This window comes from Camelus ferus, chromosome 16 (assembly GCF_009834535.1).
Source record: "Camelus ferus isolate YT-003-E chromosome 16, BCGSAC_Cfer_1.0, whole genome shotgun sequence".
NCBI classification, from domain to species: Eukaryota; Metazoa; Chordata; class Mammalia; order Artiodactyla; family Camelidae; genus Camelus; species Camelus ferus.
This window is the reverse complement of record NC_045711.1, coordinates 30,245,532-30,270,570: the sequence shown is the minus strand read 5'-3', so window position 1 is coordinate 30,270,570 and position 25,039 is coordinate 30,245,532. Positions and strand designations below refer to the sequence as shown.

Below are 25,039 nucleotides of genomic sequence, written 5' to 3'. Positions count from 1 at the left end.
CACTTCCCAGAGTTGGGTCCCTGCGCACCTCCCCGGGCCCAGGCCACGGCACCACGCTCACCTTCTGCAGAAATGCCATCCTCGGCCTGTACTGCTGGCCTTGGTGTCGGATTGTCATCCTGGACCCTGGATGAATTCAGACCCAGAACACAGGCGGGAGAGAAAGGAAAAGCTCCGGAAAGAGAGAGACAGGGAGAGCGAGCCGGCGTGGCCCGCACTCGCGCTGGCGTCCCCCGGGGGGCGGGCGGGGGGCGGCGGGGCGGGAGGGCGCGGGCGGGGCGGGGCGGCTGCTGCCTGCGGGGCCCCTTGACTCGCGCGGCTCGCGCCCCCCGGAAGCAGCTGGAATCCGCGCCAGCCAATCAGCGAGCCGAGCCGCGGGGGCCAGAGCGTGAGCTGCGCTTGCGCCCACCTGCCGCCAGGGGGCGGTGTCCGTCCCTGCCCGGTCCCCGCGGAGCCTCAGGTGAGACCCGAGTGTCCGGGACCCGCGAGTGGGAGGCTCTGTCGCAGACAGCGCCCCTTGGACCGCAGCACGAAAGCCCGAGGGAGTGAAAACAGTACACCATGGGCTTTGGACCCCTGGCTAGCCTGCCACCAGCTCCCTGGATGGGCCTTAGCAAGTTGCTTAAAGTTTCTGAGCGTCGATTTCCTCCTCTCACTGGAGAAAAGCAAGTGAGTGGCTGGGAAAGGACACCTGTCTGTCAGGTGCTGTGAGGACGGAATGAATAACCCAGTTAACTGACAGTGGGGTGTGGCTGACAGTGAAGACTGCTGCTCACCTGTCAGGTAGGCTGGCTCTGAACCCCGGATAGCCACTTGCTGTGGGATCTCAAGCAAGTCAAACTTTCTTTGCTTCACTCTCCCCATCTTACCAATGAGGATGCTGCACCCTCCTTGTGGGTTTTTTTTGGGGGGGGGGTTGGTTTGGGGTTTAAGATTACTGAGCTAATACACGTAAAAGCACTTAGAACCATAATTGACATGTGGCGAATGTCGGGTAAACCATAGTTTCTCTTACGTCTCTTGGGACTCTTAAAAATTACCATGCCTAGTGGCTCCGTTGCACTCCTAGTCTGAGATATATATCATCTCAGAATAACATGAGAACTCTTGGAGTAGTAAATGGAGGCAAGCATGTAGGCTCCGGAGTCAGATGACTTGGGATCAAATCTCAAATCTGCTGCTTACTGATTAACCAAGTGTGACTTCGGGCAAGTTACTTAACCCCTCTGTGCTTCGGTTTCTGTAAAATGGGAATGACACCATGACTGCCTACACAATAAAGTTATTAAGGGGAGACAATGAAAAAAAAAAAAAAACATCTGGTGAGAGCTCCCTCCTGCAGGCTGGTTTCATGGGTGTGCAGCCTGTGTAGTCACACAGGGCCCCAAGCTGGGTCTAATGCTCTGCTGACACTGTCTTCAAATTTTTAATAATTGTGAATACAGGGCCCCACATTTTCATTTTGCCCTCAGCCTCACAAATCATGTAGCAGGTATTGCTCTCCTGCTAAACATGTGATGATCTGGAGGTGGGGCCTTTAGGAGATAATTAAGTTGTGAGGGTGGAGCCCCCACAGATGGAATTAGTGCCCTTACAAGAACAGGCCAGAGTGCTAGCTTGCTCTCTTTCAGACATGTGAGTACACGGTGAGAAGCAGGCAGTCTGCAACCCAGAAGAGGGTTCTCACCAATCCAACCATGCTGGCATCCTGATCTCAGACTTCTGGCCTCCAGAACCATGAAAAACAACATCTCTGTAATGTATAAGCCACCCAGCTGATGGTATTTTGTCATAGCAGCCCAAACTGACTGAAACGCTAGTACCGTGAATGGCACGCAGGAGGTACTCAGTTAAAGCCTAAGAAATCACTTGTAGAGGTAAAAAAAAAAAGGGGGGGGGATAACAGAGTAAACAACCAATAGATGTCAATTGTTACTGTTATTAATAGTATCAATAGTTTAGTATCAATAGACAGCACAAAATGAATGAAAGTGGTCTTAACAGTTACTTTCTTCCCCTTGTTCTCAGTTTCTTCATCTGTAAAAGGAGGGGCGAGAACCAACCAATCTCCGACAGGATGAGACCTCCCAGGTCTCACAGGAGTCTCAGGATCAGGGACATGCCTGTTTTTCATTCTAGAGCAGGGCAGCTGGAGAGTGGCAGATAATGCTAGAAGAGGGCAGGTGGGCATTTGCCATAGGAGGTGCAATCTGCAAACAGCTCTTCGGATGATCTGGTTCCCATCCCAGCAGAAGAGCCAAGTTCCTGCCAAGCTGCCCAGACACCTCAGCTCTGAGTTAAAATGCTGGAATAACAGTTTCAGAAACCAAACGCTGAGGTCTGGTTGACTCATAGGGGAATGACTTGGTGCAAAGCCAGGAGTCCCAGCCCCAGCGAGGCCACTGAGACGGTGCATGACAGACAGCAGGAAACCACTCATTTCTCCCAGGTTTCCAAATTTATTGGAGTGGGTTAAGCAAAATAATATCAGAATCGTTTCAAATGTGTGTGCATCTTGTATCTTGGAGAATTATTTCCCCATTCTCTTATTTTGTTGATTTGTGATTTCTCTCTTTTTTCTTAATTAGGTTAGACAGTGATTTATCTATTATGAGACTGTATGTGTGTGTGTGTATTTACTTGAGAATCAGATTTTATTGAAAATTTAGAACTTTAAGATCATCTAGTCATTGGGTATTTCTGCTGTTTAAATTAGTTAACAGATGTGAGAGGTCTCTGCAAACTAGAAAAGAACTTCAGGGTATAGAGTGACCACCTGTGTCACTTTGTGTCACTGGTTGTCCAAAAGTAGTTCATGATGTCCTCTCAGAAGTGACGATGCTTGGATGATAACTCCTATGGGTCACCCTGATCACCTGACAATTTATTACTCTAACAGTGATCTAATTGAGCTTCCTCATCTCCTAGGAAGATGAGGGAGACATCATGGGGTAGCAGAAAGAGAGTATGACTAGGACTCAGGACATCTGGATTCTGGTCCATCGCTGACCCACTGGGGGACTTCAGGGATGACGTATCATTTCTTGGAGCCTCAACCCCTGGTCAGGGTTGTTCAGTGTTTCCCAAAGTTTGCTCTACAAGTCGCCCTTCTCAAACTTTAATGCATATACTAGTCCCCTGGGGATCTTGTTAAAATGTAGGTTCCAATTCAGCAGGTTGGGGTGAGACTGAGATTCTGCATTTCTAACAAGCTGCCAGGTAATGCCCATGCTGACCTCAGTCTAGTGACAAAGGTCTAAAAAGACCTGTTCCACAGACTACAAATCAATATGACATTAAAAATAAAAAGTGGGGAGGAGGTTCTAGTGAAATACATTCAGCAATGCATCTGCTTTACATTTAAGAGGGATTGTTGACTGCAGGGCTCCCCAAAGTCTCTAACATACACCGGAGAGAATGGTTTGAACAACCCAGAAAGGATGTTCAGAAAGACAGAGGTCTTTATTTTTTAAACCGATGCAAGCGAGGCAAGAGAGCACCTGGCTTTCCCACGCTCACGCTCACTCTCTCTCCCAGATGAACACGTGAAGTCTTTGATTGCTTCCCGGACTTAAACCACGTTGCATGGAAAAAGGTTTCAGCCACAGCTCCCTCCATACTCACTAGTTCACATTTTGGACCATGTGACGTGAGCCATGGCTACCTGGACCCGGGACACTGGAGTACCTGACCCAGGCCACCGGTCCACAGACTGGCCAACAGCCTGTAACATGGCTAGATGTAAAATGATGAAGTGGGCCCACCAGGTTACCCCTCTTGGAGATAATCACTTGAACTGGCTGGTGGATGTGGCCAGATGTGAAAAGAAGCCGCAAGGTGGAATCAGATCCATGACCGGGCAAAATCACTGGTGAGCTAAAGTTAGGCGGAAGACACACTCTGAGCAGGCAGTAAAAGCCTGGGGTAGAAATGAGACTGGATCAGCATCACAGAGAGAGGCAGGGATACCCCCAAGAACTCTTAGAAATGGAAGTGAAGGCCCCAGGGTGCGGGGCTTGTTGGCAAAGAGCAAATTGCATCATCTTTGGTTACTTTTTCGTGGAAGTAATGGGCTACAGATTAGGGGACTGATGGAAATACAGTATAGTTGTGTTTCAGCAAGACATTTGTGGACCAGAGGGGAAAAAAGTGAACATTGCCCCCTACTCTAGAGCCCAAAGCAAATTTGCAACCAAGTCATGGCAACAGTAGGACTTTATTGCCATCATATATCCTCAGTCTGTCCACCCTAACCTTATACCTGCCCTGGTCTTGACTCCATATTTAATTTGTTTTCCTTATCCTGATTTGTCACTATAGTTAACCATTTTATTTTATGCATCTCTTGTATGCCTCCTTGCCCCAGTTGTGAAAAGAGACATGATATGAATAAATAAATAGTTCAGATGAGAACTAACTTAAGTGGATGCATGTCTGAATGACCATATCCCCAATTCCTGCTTAATTACAGAGATAGGTCTCCAGCTGCATGTCACTGGCTTGACCCAAAATTACATCTGATGGAAAAATCATAATGATTTAGATAACAACATTGATGACATAACGTTTACATTTTCAAACAAAGATGCCAAAAAAAAAAAAATGGCTAATACATTAGAAAAACAGCATTCACATCCAGAAATGTTGGCCAGTCAGAGCTTCACCTGGTGTGCTTTCAAATGCCCGCCCTGTATCAGCATCTCTGGGTAAAACTTCAGTGTTAGGGTTTCCAGCTATTACCAGAAGTCATTATAGCAACAAGCCATGTGAGTTTCTTTTTGGAAAAATTCTGAGTTGACCCAAAACTGTTGTCAAGATAGTGTCCATTCTAGCTGTCTACCATGTACCATAAGAGAAATTTCTTTCCAGGTTTAGGACCAGGAAAAACTGAGTCTCCCCTGAAAAATAAAATCGCAGTGTAGCCTTTTCCCCCATCGAGAGAGATGAGTATCAAGTTTCCTTTTTCATCCTGATCAACAGAACACTTCAAATCTAGCATAAGGCTCCCTTGGAGCACCTGCTGTGAACATTTGATTTTTAATTTTCTCTCCAATCTGTTTTCCTATTTGAGCTTATATATTATCTGTTTTGTTATCTGAGTTTTTGTCTTTTGGTAAGCCACAACAACTCATTTTTGGAATGACTTGAGATATAAATAAATTAAATTATATTTGAGTAATGAGTGGGAGATGGTTTGATGAATTGGACGAGATCAGGAGAAAAGGAAAAATAAGCAATCTCAAAAATCTTCAAGATGAGTAACTCTATTTATCCAAATATTTGTTTAACCTACATTGCTTTATTTTAGCCCAAGATACGGGAGAATAGTGTGGTGAAAATATATTTGAGTTTAATAAACAATCTTGCGTTCTTTAGAGGACAATTGATTAGATCACATCTGTCCATCTAAATTGACCAGCTGGGAAGTAAAAGTATGTCTCATTCCTGCAAGCAGAGATCTCCTCTCTCCTCCCTGCACCTCCATACTTTCCAGGTGAGGTGGGTGAGTGTGTAAGTGAGGGAGGGGGAAATGGGTAGGAACGTAGGCATGCAGCTGGGTGCTAGGACTTCAGGGAATTCACACAGGATGATCTGCTCTAAGTAAGAGCTCCTCGTCACCTCCAGTATGTCACCCTGTTATGAGGGATCTTCCCCCTCCATCCTTTCCCTTCTAAGGAGTAGAGTTCCTGCAATGAGTCTGGGGCAGAAATTTCCCAGAAACACTTGCTAGAAACCATCAAAGGCAAATATGACCATACTGTCCCATCCTCTGTCCCCCAGAAGACACCATACTATCCCTCCCTTAAACAGGAGTCAGGTGGATTCTGCTTAATAAGGTTGATGTCTTTGCTTTTACAAGTCTCTTTTTTCCACTATAAATATACACTCACTCCTAAAAATTTAGAAATAGAGAAAAGCAAATTTTTAAACATTTGATAATATCCAATTGGGGGAGACTTGAGCGACTTGAAATGGAACATAGGAGGGAAAGGGATGTGCCAGAGCTGCCAGCACTTCTTGTCTGGGTGACCATGACACCATCTAATGGGGCCACGTTCAATTGTAAAAGGGAAAGGTTGGATTTACACACCCATGTTCACAGCAGCTTCAGCCACAGTAGCCCAAAGGTGGAAGCAACCCAAGTGTCCACTGATGGGTGAGCGGATAAATAAAATGTGGTCAAGACATACAATGGAATATTATTCAGCCTTCAAAAAGGAAGGAATTTCTGGCACATGCTACAACATGGTTGATTCTTCCGTGATTCTCTCAGTACTGTCTGTCTGTCTTCCTAACTGGACAGTCAGCCCTGTGAGGGCAAGGACTCAATTCTCTTGTTCATGTGCTATTTCCAGCACTTGGCATCATGCCTGGGGTGCAGCAGGCTTTCGATTGATCTATGAGAGAAGATAGAGACTCAGAAAGACTCCCCAAGAACAGAAATGAGGGGCCACGTGGCCCCAGGAGCCTCAGTTTCTGTCTGTTCGGCTTCAGCCCCTGAGAGAGGCCCCACTGTCTGTTGACTTTGCTGCCTTTCAAGGCACAGACATGTAGTTGCAATCACTTTATGTAAGGTGGCACAAGGGCCCTTTTGTTCCTGGAGTGCTGGAACCCCCTCAACCCCACCCCGGAGGCCTTTCAGATAGTAAGAATGATAACAAAGCTCACCGTGCCACCCTGGTATGAGCTAGGCGCTGGTGTGAGCGTTTCAAAGACTTCCCCCTGAGGGGGTAGTGGATACCGTCCCCACTGTTCAGGTGAGAGGAGGCCCCGTGGGACCTGGCACAGAACTAGGAAGTAGCAGAGAGAGGATGCCAACCTAGCAGCCCAGCTCCAAAGTCCGCAGAGTCACCTCCGCCCCGCACTGCAGCACCGACATGAAGTGTGGCGTCAACGTCTGTGGAATAAAGATATGGATGGAGACGGCTTCCCTCCCCTCCCCATGTTTCCTTCCTCCAGCCTGCCCCACCCACACCCCAATAGGCCCATCCTGGCTCCGCCCCTTTACTCATTCTGTCCTAGAGGAGGTGGGGTGACTCATCTGATGGGCAAATTTGGAAGAACTGCCGCCGGCCCCTTTCCTCCTAAGCACTGAGCATCCTGCAGGCTGCATGGCTTCTGCAGCACCTGCCCTGCGAAGCCCTGCCCTGGGTCAGGTGAGAGATGCTGCCTCGTTCTGGCTTCTGCAGGCCCATGTGACCCTCAGACTGAGCTCAGTTCTCCCACTTGGTCTTTATCAGAAGAAAAAGTGCCATTTCTGTGCTCAGCCCATCTAATTCAGGCAGAGTGAAGGGGCTCTAAGGGTGCCCGCAGTGGTCCAGGTGGTGGGGCAGTTTTAGTGCTTGGCCCCTCTGAGCTTAGACACCCCAAGCTGAATTCCGAGTGGCAGGCGCTCAAGACAGGTATATCTACCCTTGCAGACACCACCCCTCACCCATGAGTGAAGACGGCTGAGGGCACCGCTCCAGAATGGGGCATCAAAGATGCCCTCACCCACGCGGTGGAACCCAGCCCTGCCCTAGCCGCCTCCACCTTGTCCCAGGGCCTCTTTGCTTTGCCAGGTCTCCCTGGGGCACCACAGATGAAGCCAAGGAGAGTACCCCACCTTTCCTGGGTGTCTGCAGGGTGCTGAGCCCTGACACCTTTCACTCACTGAATTCTCACAACATCCTTAAGGGGAAGCTACAGTTCTGAGCCCCATTTTACAGACGGGGAAACTGAGTCAAAGAGTCTTACAATAACTAGCCCATATCATGTAGCCTTGAATGGTAGGTGGAGAGCTGAGATTTCACCCCAGTGAGGTGGTTTCCAGAGTCCACACTCCAAACTCCCTCCCAAGCCCTGGGCTCCCTCAGCCCCACTGGATACCAGCTGATGGCCCTCAGGGACACTGGCCACAGAGATCTCCCCCTGGGGTTTTGCTGTCCCTGGTGTTCCCACGATAGGCTCCAGCTTAGCCTTCCTGGACCCCCAGCCCCTCCTTCTGCTTCCAGCAGATAATTTTTTTCCCTGAGGAGCAGATGGGGGAACAGGAGCAAGTGTGTCTGTCCAACTGTGACTTTCCCAAGTGAGGGACTTTCCAAAGTTGCCACCCCACTGCTTTCTGCCGCTGATTTTCCTGGGAACAGCGACATCTGGAAGGGTTCAGGAAGATGACGGATCCAGGAGAAGGAAATGAAAACAAGCACCTGCGAGGATTTTGTTTAACATCCACCAGTTTCACTTTCTTTATGTCAACAGGGAGTTTCAAACCCCGTCTCCCTCACTCTTACTTCTCTTCGCTCGCCATGTGGGTCTGAACACTGCCTCTCTCTCTCTCCTTCCCCTCTCCTTCCCTCTCCTCTCTCTTTCCCCAGTAACATTAGCCGGCACCTTGGCCTTGGAAGCTGGAGCCCTGCCCTTTTGCCTCCTCTCTCTTCTTGGGTAGGCAGCTTTTCTAGGTACAAAGCCAAGGATGCCCTGCAGACACCAAACGTTTTGTTTTTAACTCTTTTATAAGCACAGAGAATTTATCTTCCATGAGGATGGCTAGCATCCCTTCCTCAAAGATGTTCTGTGGAAAAAAAAAATCTTCTGTGGCTCGCAATGGCCTTCCAGGAGAAGACGGTGCCCCTCCTCCTGGCATTCCAAGGCTGGCCCAGGTCTAAGCTAATTTTCCAGTCATTGCTGCTCCCTAACACCTTCTTCTCTAGTCATTTCCAGGGACTGGCTTTTTCCTGGGCACATGTTGAACCTGCCTTTGGCTCTTACCTCCTCTGCCTGAATTTCCCACCACATCATTGACCGTTGCTGCAGCCCTGATGCCCTGCTTCCGGACCATCTCCCTGGGCCCCAGTCAGAGCCAGGCTTCCTTCCTCTGCTCTGGTGCTGGTTCCGTGCCTGCTTGTGACACACAGCTCGCAGGGGCTCCATGTCCCCTGTGGACTGCAAGCGTCCCCAGGGGTACAGCAGGGGGGCTGGGACAACTTCCTCATACCCTTCACCCTGCCCCCGCATCACACAGTCTCCCCACCCTCCCTCCCCATCCAACCCACTTCCTAAACAAACTGTCCTCTGTCCCCCCAGAACTTCTCCTTGAAACTCAGCAGCCCTGAGAACACTATCTCCCTAGCAGCTCCCCTACCTGCCTTGCCCAAGACCAGAGCAGAGACTTCTAGCTTCTTCGGACATGCCCCTACTCAGATGCTAAAAGCCCAGCTCCCCTCGGGCTCACACCACCCAGCCTTGCCCCCTCCACCCATCCAGGTAGCGGCCTCCAAGTTTTTCCCTGTGTTCAGTGTCTTGTCCTCATCTTGGTGACTTCAGAGTCCCCCTGCATGACCCATCACACTTCATAATCTCATGACCCCCAAGGTCCTCTGCTGCCCCTTCACTTCAGCCACCCACTCCACCCCCCAGAGCCACACCCTAGACCTTGTCCTCACCCAGAAATATGCTGCCTTCAAAACCTGGATTCTAGCTCCTGGCCCTGGGAGCCGGCTTCCAGTCCCTCCAGTGCTCACTCCCCTCTCAGTGCCAGGGCCCAGCCCTTCAGCCTCTTGTTCATTAGGCCCTCCTCATTCGCCTGGACTCCACATCAGTCATATGAACTAACTTCTCAAGAGCTTCTCCGCCTCCCACCCCACCAGCAGACTTCCCCTCAAACCCCCCAGGCGAGGGGTGATTTTATATGCAAGCGAGTAAGAACCTGGAGGAAAACCTAACTGTCAGACTCCATCAGGACAATCCCAGGGTTACCGTCTAATATGGGTCCTAACTAAAAATAAACATACCATATGATCCAACAATCCCACCCCTAGGCATTTATCTGGACTGAACTCTAATTTGAAAAGACACATGCACCCCAGTGTTCACAGCAGCACTATATACAATAGCCAAGACATGAAAACAACCTAAATGTCCATCGACAGATGACTGGATAAAGAAGTTGTGGTATATTTATACAATGGAGTACTATTCAGCCATAAAAAAGAATAAAATAATGCTATTTGCAGCAATCTGGATGGACCTAGAGATCGTCATTCTAAGTAAGCCAGAAAGAAAGAAAAATACCATATGATACCACTTATATCTGAAATCTAAAAAAAGAAAAAAAAGAGGACACACATCCCCACTTTGAACTTGGCAGATTCCTCTGCAGCTCACCCACACATTAGCCCTCTTCCCAAGTCCCTGACCAAACCTCCACCCTCTTTGTTCTTTGTAAGCAACATGGCATTCACTTGGCAAAGCTGCTTGCAGCCTTGACCTTGACAAACCCATCCCCACACAAACTCATCTTCATTCACTCCTCTCAGAGAAGGCGTCATTTCTCTGGTTCAAGGCCACCACCTCCAGCTGTGTGTGTTCTTGAGTCTGTTTTCTACTATCTCCTCCTTAACCCTGCTTCATTCTGTCTGTCTCTCTCTCTCTCCCTGTCTCTTTCTCCTTGACTATGGGGCTTGCCAAGAATAGCCTGGTGAGACTAGTGATACGAGTTGAATTGTGTCCCCTGCAAAAGATACATCCAAGTCCCGACACCTGGTACTTGAGAATGTGACATTGTTGGGAAGTTGGGTCTGTATAGAGAAAATCACACTAAATGAGGTCAGGTGGACCCTAATCCAGTATGATTGGTGTATTTGGAAAAGGGGGAAATTTGGACAGAAGGAAGGTGCATCTATGAGCAAGGGGTGACAAGGGGTGCCGGCAAACACCAGAAGCTAGAAGAAGGAAAGGAGGATTCTCCCCTAGAGCTGTCAGAGAGAGCATGGCCCTGCCAGCACCTTGAATCGGGACTGGTAGCCTCCAGGACAGAGACAAGGCCTTTCTGCTGCTTTAAGCCACCCAGTGTTGGCACTTTGTTGTGGCAGCCCTGGGAAACTCATACAGCTGTTCCCATCCCAGCTCCGCTACATCCGAGCCATGTGCCCCGGACATGCTGTCACTCAACTTCTCTCTGTCTCAGTTTCCTTAAAAGTAAAATGGGAATGATAGCAATCACAACACCTGTTTCAATAGCACCACGTACGAGGCTTGAATAGATTATGTGTGAAGCATTTGGAACAGTTTCTGGCACTTTGGTTGGTGTTCATGGCTGTAATTATTATTGTTGACTACATTGTTAATAGCACTCAGTAATGTCAATTGCTCTTAGGATGATGATGATTATCATTTTTTATTTTTAAGTTCTGAATTTGATTTTTATTGCTGCATAACAGATCACCCCAAAACTTCGCCACTTAATACAACAATAAACATTTATTATCTCACATGATTTCCTGGGGGCCAGGAATTTGGCAGCAACTCACAGCTGCCGGGTTCTAGCTCAGGATCTCTTAAGAGGCTACAGACAAGAGATTGCCTGGGGCTTGACGAGGATCTGCTTCCCAGACGGGCTCACTCGGGTGTCTGGCAAGCTGGCGCCGGCCGTTGGCCATAGGCCTCAGTTCTTTTCCACGTGGACCCCTCCATGGGGCTGCTTGAGCACCCTCCAATATGGCAGCTGGCTTCCTCCCTGCTGAACAATCCAAGAGAGCTAGGTGGAAGCCACAGAATCTTTTATTATTTTTGTTGTGCCACAATAATCTAGTAGTTATGGGGGTTGGCCCTGTTCACCTGGGGAGGGTGTGAATTCCAGGAGGAGAGGTCCAGTGGAGGTCATCCTGGAGGGGGACAACCACAAGTCCTACAGGGTGTGGCAGGGGCTCTGAGTTCCGTGGGAGTTCAGATGAGAGGGAGAGAAATGAAGGTTAGTGTGCTCAGGGTACAGATGGATTTTTTGTATAGCTTGATCTTGAGGGAAGTCCGTCACCATTTCCTTCTCACATTCCTTATTTCCATAGCACTTGGAGAGAGAGGGTAGGACTTTCATCCTCAGAAGGGCAAGTTTGAGGAAAAGTTTAAAAGGTGTGAACAGGACTTATAAGAGGGATAGTAAAAGGGAGACTGACATTGGGTTGGAAAAGAAGTCCAGAAATAGGGTACAAGAGGCAGCCTGGGCCGGCACAGAGAAAGTCCCCAAAGCCAAGTGAACATGCTGAAACTAGCTGGAGTAGGAAGCAAACATTAAGGGCATAAGGCTTTGGCTAAACACATTTTCAAAATGCCTGCAGGCTTGTTTGATGTGGGGGATTTGAGGCTAAAGAATTTTCAAAGGTGAAAAATAGCCTCCTCTAAGAGACATTCACTTCAATGTGAGCATGCCCGGGGGAGGTCCAGGCAACACCAGGAAACAGAATTTAATAGCTTCCTTATATCAGGGTAGGAAGCTCAAGTTGATAAGACAATTAGAATCAAGCATCTCAGTTGGAGGAGAAGCCTTCCCAGAGGAAACACTGGAGCGGGAGATAGTCTGTGTTTACACAGCACTCGGGTGATGTCTGCAGTTTACACAAACTGCATCCTCGGGCAGCTGAAGATAGACCCGCCTGACCTAGAAAAACCCACATCTGGTGCCCAGCCAGCGCCAGGAGGAAGTGCCTGCCCAGACCCACCCAGCCAGTGAGTTCAAAGCTGCTCGGACATGGACATGCCCGGGGCAAGGGCCACCCTGACACCAGACACTCCAGTGATGGGCAAGTCCACGATGGTCACTTACCTATCACCTTCGTGCCATGCACAGAACTACCTATTCAACTCCTCCAGTTAGGTCTACTCATTGAGATGATAATAAAACCTAAAGTTTGTAAATCAGTGTGGGGTCCTCACATGCTCCCAATGGGACATTGAATGGTTCGCAGTCCCTGGAGTGCACCGTGCTGCTGAGACAGCTGGCGTGAGTCAAGCACTTCTGGATTCGCATCAGCATCACCCCCTGAGTGTGACCTTGATGAGTGCCCTTTACAGCTCAGAGCTTCAGTTTCCCCAGCTGGAAAAGGGGGACAAAGCTGAGAGACGAGAAGCCCTTGGACAGTGCCTAGCACACAGCGAGCACACACAGACAACCACCACCAGCATAATCTCATTATTCCATTATTATTCCATGCCTCTTAATCTTCATCTGAATGTTATTCCCCAGCCCAGAATGCCCTCATTCCCATTCCCCCTCTTCCCCTTCTCTTCTTCCAAAACTCAACTCGAATACCTCCCACCTGCCTTCAGAGTGGCCCCACCCCAAGCTCTCAGGCCAGCTGACATGCTCAAATTCTCCTGGCTCTGGGCAGCTGTCCCTGCTCCCAACCCAGCACTGTAATGGCTGGTTGTCCTCACCCACTGTAAACACCTGGTAGACTCATTCCCCTTTATGCCCTGTAGCATGTAGCACAGTGCCCGGCCCAAGCAGGCACTCCTCACCCATCCAGATGATGTGTTGCTGGCCTTGTTTCGCCATCCATAAGTCAGTCCCTCACTGTGTGCCAGCAGCCCCAGCAGGCTTGCTTTTGCCCTGGACCATCCACAGGAGGAGACTGGCGATTGCAGTGACTCAGGCCACTGGAGGATGAGAGGAGCCCAGGGTGGTGTGGAGGGAGGGAGGGCCTCCTTTCCAACAGAGCCTTCCTCCTTTCAACACAGTGAAGCCCGAATTCTCACGTTAGAAGGAATGCTTTTCCCCAGGGAAGGTTTTAGGGGTATGGAAACAACTAGCCAGGGAATGGTTGTAGCCTAGACTTTTCCTCCCACTTCTGAAGTCTTTAATTCAGCCTGGATCCAGCACCTCAGGGAGTTCTCTAGAATTAAGGAGTGTCTTTCACAATCGCTAAGACTCTGGGCAAAGTCCAGGGTCCACCGTGTGATTCAGAGGGTGGAGTGGATGTTATAAATTATACATTTGCTTAAAATAAAATCCATAAAAGAAACAGTCTTCTAGACCTGGGTTCAGCCATCTGTCTTAAGGGAGTTGCTTTCTGACAGGCAGAAGCACTCTGGTTCCTTAAACCTTTCAGTGTCAGCCCAGTCTCCCAAACATGCAGTCCCCAAGCCTCCCACCCTCTGAGCCTCTGTCCTTGCCCTCATCCTAAAGAGACTCCTTGTTTTCCAGAATTCTCCAGATGGTTCTATGCATTCTCACACTAGCCAGGTACTATCAGTGCACACCTGAATTACTGAAGCCACCTCCAAGCTGCTCTTCCTGGCTGCTGTCTTGCCTCACTCCTTCCCTCATGGGTACCAGCACCAGGGGGATCATCCTAAAATGGTGCACGTGGAGTCCACTCCCTGCTCAAAAATATTACAGTGGTTCTTGTTTAGCAACAGAATAAAATCTTGACTTCATAACCTGGGATCCCACCCCTTTCCAATCTGACTCCACCATGCCTCTTTAACCTCAACTGTTTGGTTCTTATCCAACTGGCTCCCACATTGTCCCATGCATGTGACAGGCGCATGCCCAATCTCATTCCACCTGCATGGAATGCCCTTCCTCACATCTTTCCTCGGAACCAATCATTCCAGGATTTTGTCCCCATCCCATGGACCGGCCCAGGAAATAGCCACCAGCTCCAAGGAGCTGTTGAGCGCTTAAAATGTGGCTAGTGACACTGAGGAACTTAATTTTAAATTTTATTTACATTTTAATTAATTTAAATGTAAAGACTGATACTCGACTTAGGTATTGTGGAACTTTTAAGTATGTTTGGGACAATCTGGGGTTGTGATTCTATTTTTTCAACTGTAAATTTTATGAAACCTAAACACAGACCAGATATCTTCAATGAAAATGTAGCATTTACTGCAACTGTAAAAAATACACACTGGATTTTGAACACTTAGTTCAAAAAAAAAAAAGAAAAATGTAAGCCATCTCTGTAATAATCTTTATATTTATTGATTACATGTTGAAATGATACTTTTGATATATTGGGTTCAATAAACTACATTGTTAAAATCAATTTCACTTTTTTTTCCCTAACATAGCTACTAGAAAATTTAAAATTACGTATATGGCTTGCATTACATTTTTTGTTAAACAGCCATGCTCAAAACTCTAGGTGCCTGAAGCAATGATCAGTATAGTACATTTAAAGCTTAGCATACACAACTTTGCATTTTTTTAATCATTATAATTACACAGCAAAATCATTACCACTTTCAATCCCCAGGGCCTAGCAGCAAATGCTACCATTATCTGACCCCCTATCTTGGGCAGGCACTTCGCCGGTTTCTTTATATGTTATCATCATACTTGGTCCTCTCAGGAGCCCAGTGAAGTGTGGGCATCCTTAGCTCCATTTCTCAGATAACAAACATGACGCTTAGAGTTTCGGTGGTTTTTGCCAGGACACTCATGGTAGGTACGTGAGGTAGCAGAGCTGGGATTTGAACCCAGCCCTGCGTGTCTCTCGCTGCTGCTCTTGGCGACCCCAGCGCCTGCCTGATAGGGATGGGCAGCTGTTGAGAAGTAAGTTCTAGTTTTCCCTGGCCCACCCAGGCGAACTTCGCTGTCCTGCTCGCCCCACCGTGGGCAGGCTTCTTGATTGATGTGTGTGATGGTGTGTGATGGTGTGCCCCAATCATCCCACCCCACACACACCCTTCAGCTGGTTCAAGTCACTTAATAACCCATAAGAGGGTGTTATCCCGCCACTGCATGTTAGCAGAGGGTACAGCACCATCCAAGACTCTGGTTCAGACAAGTGGGGCTGAGCCAGAAGTCCCTCGAGTCACTGCACACGTCCCTCCAGTCCCAGGGTGCTGCAAATCCAGCTGGCAGCCATCAGAAATTGCAGCAAAACAACTTGAGAGTAGCAGATGGTGCACACCCACGTAAATCACATACACGTACAATATGACATACCAGCCGCGAAAGGGACAGGGTAAGCTGGCTGTATCCCTGCCTCAGAGGCCCACGTTCTGGTGCAGCGGGCGGGTGAGGGAGGGGACAAGGACAGTCCAGGGTGATCAGTGCTGGGATGCAAGAAGCGAAAATGCTGCAGGACCTCAGAGGCCAGGTACCTTGACCAGACCAGGGGGGACAAGGGGAAGGAAGGAAGGAAGGAAGGAAGGAAGCAAAGGATGGGGCTGGGGCAGGGTGGTGGTGGGGAGGTCAGGGCAGGAGAGGGAGCAGGGGAAGGAAAGGATCTGAGGCAGGGGAAGACGGCCTGAGGAGCAAATCAGGGAGAACTGTGGGTTCTACCATGGCCGGGCAAACCAGAAAATGGCTGGTGCTGTTGAGATGCGCATAACATCCACCAAGAGAGTCATTTGTCAAAAGAAAGTCTCCCTAAGACAATGCTAGTATTCCATGAGAGGATTACGCTGGGAGAAGGAGGGAAGGCTGTTCAGAAACACCTCTTAGTCCCTGGCTATTGCTAAGGTGCCTGCTACTATTATTTGTTCCCTCATTTATGGAGAAGTTTAAATAACTAAGAATAGGGCCATGGAGGGACATATCTTTTGGGGGCCCAAGACATAAATGGAGGTACATTAGAACTCATTGTGCTTTTCCTGGTGAGTCTATTGGGTCATGTCTGTCCCAGGGGGAGTTAAATAGCCCCCCAACCCCAATTCCTTAATTGTTAAAGCAAATTAGCCAAGTGTCTCTGTGACCTGCTGAATCTCTTCTTAGAGAGAAATGCGCCTAAGGCAATAGGTGTTCATCTTTTACTGTCTGAGCACCTGGCGCTTTCTGCCTTCCAAACAGCACATACAGAGCTCCCAAATTGCAGAGGATGAGCTTTGCTTAAGGGCTTCACATCCTGCTTGAGGTTGTGCCCCAGGACCCCACTTCTTCTTGCAGCTGGGTTTAACTTCTTGGGGTAGCTTCCTTCGCTTCCCCTGAGGTCCTGAGCAGAAATCCAGGGTGAGGGGATGACTGAGGTTCGGTCCACAACACATTATGTGTCTGCTCTTCTAGTAAGTGCTCATTGACTTAGTGCCCAGGGTGGCCTTGGGAAGGACAGTGATGCCCGAGAAACTGGCAGGCTTTTACTAGAGGGGCCCAAAAGTCCCCAGCAAGGGACTGGCTAATGAATGACTTAAATACAGTGTTTCAGCCGAACAGTCACAAGTTTCCCCCACTGGGATCCACTTCAAGAGCCTGGGTAGCTGGACACTTCTGAGGTCTAGTTTGGGCCCCATGTCTGTAAAATGGGGGCAATTTAGGTGTTATCACACCCTCCCAGCCAGTACTGCCCTAACTCCAGGCAAGAGAAGCCCCCACCACCAACCTATGCTTTAGAGGGTCCTACCCTGGCCCTCTTCTAGTGCTGTCCCTACTCCAGGCCAAGGCCAAGGGACCCCCCCCCCCCAGCCCATGCTTCCCCCTAGCCAAATGCCAGGTAGCCAGGAGCCCAGAGTTCCTGATTCAAGCAGGCCAAATCCGCTTCCCTGAGTGTGAGTCTGTCCTAAGGGGTGACTGCACCACTGGTGCACCACCTGTAGGCTCAAGGGTTGTTCAATGGAGGCTGTTGGCAGGAGAGTGCACAGAGCATGGGCACGTGGGCTGAGGCATCCTGTCGTTCCCATGGACAGATACTGGTTCATCAATTGGACAAGCAAATACTTTTGACAAAAGGAAACGTGGTGACATTGACTAAAAGCCTGCTCTGTCATTTTACATAATTCCCCCCAAATACTTAGATTGTTATACCCACTTTACAGATTAGAGAACAAAGGCCATGCTCTTAATGCACTGTGCCAGCATCTCCACTCGAACCTCAGCTCTCTGGTTGGGGTGATTCCCCGTGCTCCCTGTGCTGGTGGGAACAAATAAACCCTGCCCTTCATCAGAGCTCAGATTTGGAGGACAACCCCTATCACACATGTATTTTTCTCACTCTTGTATCAGCAGACCCTTTCTGGGGACACACCAACTGCCGTGAGTGAATCTGCACACAGGAAAGAGAAGAGAGGTGTTTAAACCACAGAAGGAAGGGCTCAGAAAGTACATGGGAGCATGTTCTGACCAGGACAGTACAGCTAAACCTTCCAAAGGGTTTTAAAGAAGTTTGGTAGCTCTGTCCTCAAATAATCTAAAACCAGACCTCTCATTTATGGACGGAGATAGAGTGCATTTGTTCTATCATTTAATCCTCAGGACGTAACTTTATGTACAAATGCTCCCGTTTTACAGATATGAAAGGCAAGGCGCAGATACGTTAACTCGGTTCTCCCCAAGTTCCCAAGCCCGGACTCCATTCCCTCTCCGGGAAACACCACGACTAGCAAGCAATCTTGATATGCTTCGTAGGGTCTAGCCAGAAAAGCAGATGACTTCAAGTCACTGCTTAAGGCTGTTTTTCCTATTACCATTGTGTTTATTAGCAAAAAAAAAAAAAAAAAAAAAAAGCAATCACAGTGCAAAATCGCTTGACACACAAGGAACCGCTTCTCTTGGCTTTTACTTCTTCGCCATCTTCTCCTGGGTGGGCCTGACATGACCCCCCCAACAGCTGGGAGAAAGCTAGTAACTAAAGCTAGATTAGACCCTCTGCGGCCATTACTCATCTTCCCTAGACCTCTGATTCTGTGATTCTGACTCAGCAGCTGGTACCTCCTCCTGTATCCCGCCAGGTGCTAGCTCTTCTTTGCCTTAGTGGCTGACGCAGGGCTTTGGAGACAGATGCGCTGATGACACTATTTGCTCCGGGAAGCCAGGCTGCCACCGTCTGACCAAGGCCACGGGGACCATTTCTCTGTGCCCCTGGATGAGCCCTTACTGCTTGATGGTTAAGTCATCCCGGCATTTATACAGAGGCAAAGGCTAGGTGTATAGGTCCTGACAAGTGACACCACCTGGCTGGCCAGCTAGCCAGGGGTGTGGTTCCTGGTAGCAACAGGTCGCAGTCAGCTAGCCCATGTTCCAAGGAAAAGAAAACTGAAGCGGCTGGACTGGGAGCAGAGGATTTTAAGACACAAGAATCAGTTGAGACTTTGCAGACTTAAACTTTGGAGAAACAGAACTTACGTTAAAGAACATTTACCCATTACTGCCACTTACAGGCAATTAAACATTAAAAAGTATTCCTCATCTTTAAAAGCTGTAAGGGAAAATAGAAACTGAACAGGATATTTTGTTTCCCGGAAAGGATCTCAGATTTACAAGAAAAGCCTTGTGTTTAGTGTTATATAAATAGACTGCCCATAAATGCGTCAGATGCAGTAAGCAAGGTGTTAAGAGTTTCTATGAATGGTGGACGGTATCTTTAAGACACAGGCCACTGACTTTGGAGAAGCTAAGTGAGGTCACAGCTGGTCAACAGCAGCTCATGGGTCTTTCTTGGAGGCTGAGAAAAATGTAGCCAGTAATTAAAGTCACGTTTTCCATTAATAACAACGGCAACAAAACCCACTGACAATGGAATTCCACATGCCGAGTTTCTTACAAAACTTTCCACATGCGAGGCTCACGCTGGTAAGGGCACCATCACATTTCATGACAAAATTTGCCTTTTCACATCGAGCACTCAGTAAGGGAACGTCTGGGGATGGTACACCACGTAAATATTGCCATAAGCATGGCTCCTTTCTTATTTCTACATCAACTGCCCGGAACACTTCACAAACCAGAGGCTGAGCTCCATTACAGAACATCTTACCAGAATCAGCCCAAGAGCTGGTAAACTTGGAGGTGGCAGTTACCCCAAAAGGGGCTGGAAAAACAGACCGGCCAACCAACTAACCAACCAACACACGTAACAACTGGACTCTATGGTGTCTCAGGGTTAAGTACAGCTAGCTGTTTGTTTCTCAAACTTGATCTTCATACACCTGGGGACCCAGGGCTTTACCTCGATTTTGGCATATCAGGAAGAGCTCCGGATTCAGAGTCAAAAGGGGGAGGTTCCCAGCTCTGGCTCTGCAACTGGCTGGGCTGAGTGAGGTTTTGAGCACTCAAACTTTTTTGATTCACTTAAATTTTTCTTCCCCTCAGCTTCGTCCTGCCATGGGAGTGAGGTTAATGCTGGGTGTTCCTAATCAGGCTATTGTGAACAGAATGAGATAAAGTAGGTCAAAGTGCTTTGGGGCATTTAACACATTACACACACATACACACACACACACACATTACACAACTGTAAAGGATTTGTATTTTGGGAGGGCTAGGGAATTCCCTTCTTACTCTGGTATGGAAAGGAAGATACGAAAAATCTGTGCCTGTTTTATCTGTAAAAAAGAATTCGAATTCACCTATTTTATGCTGGTGCTGAGATAGAACAGAGTTGGGTAACGATAACCTGGATATGTCATCATCCTTATTAGAAAATTAACACACGGTTTAACCATCAAGTAATGTGACTGATTTTTAAATAAACATATCTAAATGGGTGTTGTCCCACCCTGAGGAGTGAGTAGTCACCTTGGCGGCCAAAACTGTTCTTTAAATTATATTTCCCATCATTCCCCCCCAAAATTTTTTTTCAACTCATCTTTTGGAATTGTTCCTAGAGCCTCTGGCACATTCTTCTAGATATGTCTGAGGGTGACAAATTTTTGTCCTTTGTGGATAGTGCTGATTTTTGTAAACAGCTCAAGGTTATTTGGCATGAAGTTTGGTAAATGAGCTTAAGTAATGCCACTTAAAAAAAAAAAGTGTTGGTTTTTTTTTTTTTTAAAGCTATGACTATAAGACAGCAAAGCTGTTTTTCTTTCAGTTCCAACATAAAGTTCCAAGTAGTAGATTTCAGGAATTGGCAGTATTGCTAGAAAGGGTTTGTTCCATCCTAAGGCGACCACATTAGAGGAGAAAAGCCATGTTGGAAATGTATTTCTACATTTTTTTAGTTACATCTTCATTATTTATCTTGCAAGCCTGTTTGCCACTAGACTTTGAGTTCCCAGAAGGAAAAGAACATTGCAACTAATTAACTGTTTAATCATTTTATCACAGTTCCTCAGGACATCTGAATCCCTCACTAGTGTATGGATTAACTGGCTAACAATACAGATGTTTCCAATGAATCACATCTGGGTCTATTGGAAATAGAGCACCCAGCAGATTCAATTCCAACCAAAAGACCCTATATTCCCTTAAAAAGTTTTTTTTTTCAGTTATGAAACAATTTATCTGAAAATTAAAATATCACTAGTATCATTACAATGTAACCTAAAGTCACAGCTAGAGTAGATCTGCTTTTGGTGCAAATAATTTAAATTCTTAGTCTTATTTTAAAATAAACATAATGGCTCTTTCATTCACTGAATATTGCACAGAGTACTTCAATGTTAAATGACGCCAATGACTTCTTTTACGGGAATTATTGTCTTCCCTATCTCACTTTTTATTGTGGTGAAATTCACGTAACATTAAATTCATCATTTGACCATTTTAAAGTGTACCGTTCAGTGAATGACTCATTACCACTACCTAGTTCCTAAATATTTTCATCACCCCAAAAGGGAACTGTGTACTCATTAAGCAATCATTCCCCATTCTTCCCTCCCCTGGCCCCTGGCAACTACTATTCTGCTGTTTCTTTCAATTTGTCCATTCTGGGCATTTCACATAAATGGAACCTTACAATATGTGGCCTTTTGTGAGTGGCTTTTTCATTTGGCATAATGTTTTCAGGGTTCATCCACATTGTAGCATGTGTCAGTACTTCATCTCTTTTTATGGCTGAATAATTCCATTGCATGGATACACTACATTTTGTTTATCTATTCATCTGTTGATGGATACTATGGGTTGTTCTCTCCTTTGAGCTACTCTGCCATGAATACAGGTGTACAATTTTCTCTTTGAACACCTGTTCTCAATTCTTCTGGGTATATACCTAGGAGGGAAATCGCTGGGTCATATGGCAATTCTGTTTAACTTTCTGAGGAACCCCCAAACCTCTGACTCATTTTTATGCTCATAATTTCAAGGTAGTTTGACTACTAGCTTGACTACCTTGGACCCCAGGCTGGGCTCAAAGAGGTCTCTTTTTTCGGAAACACTGCTCGGAGCAGCTGGGCTTGATCTGAGCCAAGCCTGTTCCAACACAAGGTTACAGGCAGGGCTTTGAACAGCTTTCTCTGCTGCTCTACCTGTCACAACACGAACTGGCTGGGCAGGAATACCTTCCTGCCTCCCGGGCATCCTTGGTTCTCCACTATGTTGCATACACTTCTGGAAAAAGAAAAAAGAGAACTACCTAACTCATAGGCTTCCCTCTTCCTGTTTTTGTAGATGAGTTCAAATTAGCATCTGGAGTCTACGCAGAAATGGTGCTTAAGAGTCAGTGTTACAGCCCAGCCTGGGCAGAGTTTGGTCCTTTCACAGGTGGAGAACAGAACCTCCTGAACACCAGCTAAGCTCTTCCACCCAGGGTAGACTTTTACCATATATTTTGCCTGAAGGCACCGCCTAGTGACTCTGACCCCATCAACCCACAGATACTGAAGTGGCAACTACGCTACTTTGTAGACTGTAGATTGTCCACCCCATGGGCTTGGCGAGGACAACAGGAGATAATCCTACTGCAGTCAGTTTACTGAGTCATGAGGCTCCTCAGCCATTAACCTAACCCGGAGAGTAAACTGATTTTTAAATTTAAACCCGCTCATGAGTCTTTCAGAGTGCTGACCTCTTTCTTACCTCAATGCCTGACACACAGACGTCACTGAGACAGGGAAGCCCTAATCAAGGAGCGTTAGGGTTGTGGTGACAAAACCAGAGACCGATTCAAATGGCTTTTTCCACTTGAAACTAGAATACAAAAAATGAAGAAGTTGGCTTTCGGGGTCCTTGCTGCGTAGTCTCTCTGCCAAACCAGCTGTCACTTGTCGCTTGTCTCCTGGCAGCCCTTCAGGTGTCTAGGCCTGAATCTGCCATTAGGCCAGGAAAAAAAGTCCCTTGGCTGGTCATATCCTCTGTGCTGGCAGGAAACCTAAAATTTGCCGGCTCTTGTCCCCAGTTTGTTTGCTTATCTGCTTCCTTGTAGGGAAGAGTTTGCATCACAGTGTCCGGTTAAGGGGGATTTTCACCATGACCTCACCCTCCTGCAGCTACCGTCAAGACTGCAGCGCGGCCACTCGGGTGAGACTCCACATCAGTGAGACACCAACAACCCACCCCCAGCATATCGCAGATTAACATCAACTCCAGGTCTTTCTCCTCAAAAGAGGGTATTTGCAGAGGTCCGAGAATGCCCCCCCCAAAAAAAAAAAAAAAGCTGCAGGTGAGGGTGGAGGAGAGGATTGATGACGTTTGGTTATCAGTCTGGGCTTGGGAGAGCAGAATGTCAAGGAAGCTACTTTAAAAAAATGCACGAAAACCTTTCCAAGCTCACGCTCCCCGTTTGAATAACATTGGCGCCAATGGGCACGAAATTAGGCGCGTGGACGGTGACAGCAGGAGGCGGGCAAGTAACCGCAGAGTAAGAGCGGCAAAAGCGATTGGGGAACCCAAAGGGCAATGTCTGGGATGTGGTCTCCGGCCTCCAGGGCTCCCGGAAGTTGCCCTTTTGCACGTAGGTGGGTGCAGCTAATTAAAGGGAAACATAAAGTCTAACTCCCCACGCGCGCGCCCCGGCGGAGGCGCCTGGCCCCTACCAAGCTCACGTGACCACCCAGGGCCCACCCTCGACCCCTCCCCGCGCGCGCGATCGGCGGCGGTCGCGGGCTCGCGATAGAACGTGAATCGCCGGTCCAGGGCGCGGGGAGGGGGAGCGGCCGCGGCGTGCGTGCGCGCCCCCGGGAGACAGCGTGCGCGTGCGCGCCCCCGGGGCCACCGCCCCTCCTGGGCCCGCCCTCCTGCCCTCCCTCCCTCCTCCCTCCCTGGCTTTCCCGGCCCGCCCTGCCCGGCCCGCCCTGCGAGTCAGTTCGCTGGTTCCCTCCCTCCCCCGACGCGCTCGGGCCGCCGCAGCGCTCCCCGCCCTCGAGCCGCGGTGCCGGAGCCGCCCGCCGCCCGAGGAGGAGGTGGAGGGAGCCGGAGGGGCCCGCCGAGGCGGCGGCGGCGGCGGCAAGATGGCGGACTTCCTGCCGTCGCGGTCCGTGCTGTCCGTGTGCTTCCCCGGCTGCGTGCTGACGAGCGGCGAGGCCGAGCAGCAGCGCAAGTCCAAGGAGATCGACAAATGCCTGTCCCGGGAGAAGACTTACGTGAAGCGGCTCGTGAAGATCCTGCTGCTGGGCGCGGGCGAGAGCGGCAAGTCCACCTTCCTGAAGCAGATGCGGATCATCCACGGGCAGGACTTCGACCAGCGCGCGCGCGAGGAGTTCCGCCCCACCATCTACAGCAACGTGATCAAAGGTGCCGGGCCGGGGTCGGAGCCGGGGGACGGAGGGCCCCGGCCCGGGGCGGCCGGCGCGGGGCTGGGCACCGCCCTCGTTCCCTCGGTCCCTGCCGAAGGACGGGGCCCGGCGGGCCGGCGAGCGGGAAGGAAGGGGGCGCGCCCCGGGCATCGGCCCTGCCTGCCCTTGGTGCCCTCGGCCCCGGGGGGAGGATGCCTGGGGGCGCCCAGCTTTCCCCCTTCCCCGCGGCGGGGGTACGGCTGGTCCCCCACCCCCACCCCCACCCCGCTGCTGGCCTCGCCCCCTGCGAGAGGGAAGTGAGGCGAGCGGGCTGCTTCTGGGGGGGGGGGGGTGACCTCTCCTGTCTTCCCCCGCCCAGGCGAGGCAGGCCGACCCGAGAGCCAACCCCAGTCTCGACACCCTCACCCCACGCCCCGGCGCTGCCCGCCGAACCTCGCCGGCCCGGGTGGGTGGGTGACCCGAGTCACATGGGATCGGGTCTGCTCCCAACTCCCTGCTTCCTCCGTCGCCTCCTGAGCCAGGGAGTTCTGGAACTGTCGCAGTAAGGAAACTTTTGCCCGAGACTTTGGTCAAGGGCGAAGGGTGACAGCTCTCGAGCCCTTTGGGACAAGTATATGAAACTTGAGAGAGTCCTGTTTATTGTGTTGGCGTCAGGAAAGGGCAAGACCCATACAGTTAGTCTAAAAAAGTTAGCATCAGTGGTTTTTCGCCCCAGTGTCACGGTTGGGCAGGATGTTTGCCTGTAATCACAATGCAACACATTCCACTCTCCTTTTGCTTAATAATAACTGGGGGCGGGGGGGGGGGAGCGGGGTACCACCACTTGCTTCTACTACGTAAGTGAAATTGTGCGTTGATAGAAAGCATCTTTGGCCTAAAAGTAATGCGGAGCCTGTGCAGGTTAAAGACAGTGAATCAGTATCAGCTTGGATCATAGGCTCGG

At 49.1% G+C, this 25,039-nt stretch overlaps 2 protein-coding genes across 5 annotated transcripts in view; one reads left to right on the top strand and one right to left on the bottom strand.

Moving 5' to 3' along the window:
* RGS9 (regulator of G protein signaling 9) overlaps positions 1–24,066 on the bottom strand; it is a 112,324-nt gene extending 88,258 nt beyond the window's left edge. For 2 of the 4 annotated variants that reach the window (XM_032457022.1, XM_032457020.1), the window contains exons 1-3: positions 23,944–24,066; positions 22,442–22,552; positions 62–6,898 (exon numbers count right to left, since the gene is read on the bottom strand). The gene's annotated coding sequence lies outside the window, so the exon portion shown is untranslated. The remainder of the gene's footprint in view (positions 1–61; positions 6,899–22,441; positions 22,553–23,943) is intronic. The other 2 variants (XM_032457018.1, XM_032457021.1) reach the window with 2 other exon arrangements.
* The window catches only part of GNA13 (G protein subunit alpha 13), a 39,082-nt gene continuing 37,654 nt past the window's right edge, over positions 23,612–25,039 (top strand). The window contains exon 1 of the mRNA XM_032457023.1: positions 23,612–24,094. Within this exon, the coding sequence (XP_032312914.1) occupies positions 23,812–24,094 (283 nt within the window). The 5' untranslated portion in view covers positions 23,612–23,811. The remainder of the gene's footprint in view (positions 24,095–25,039) is intronic.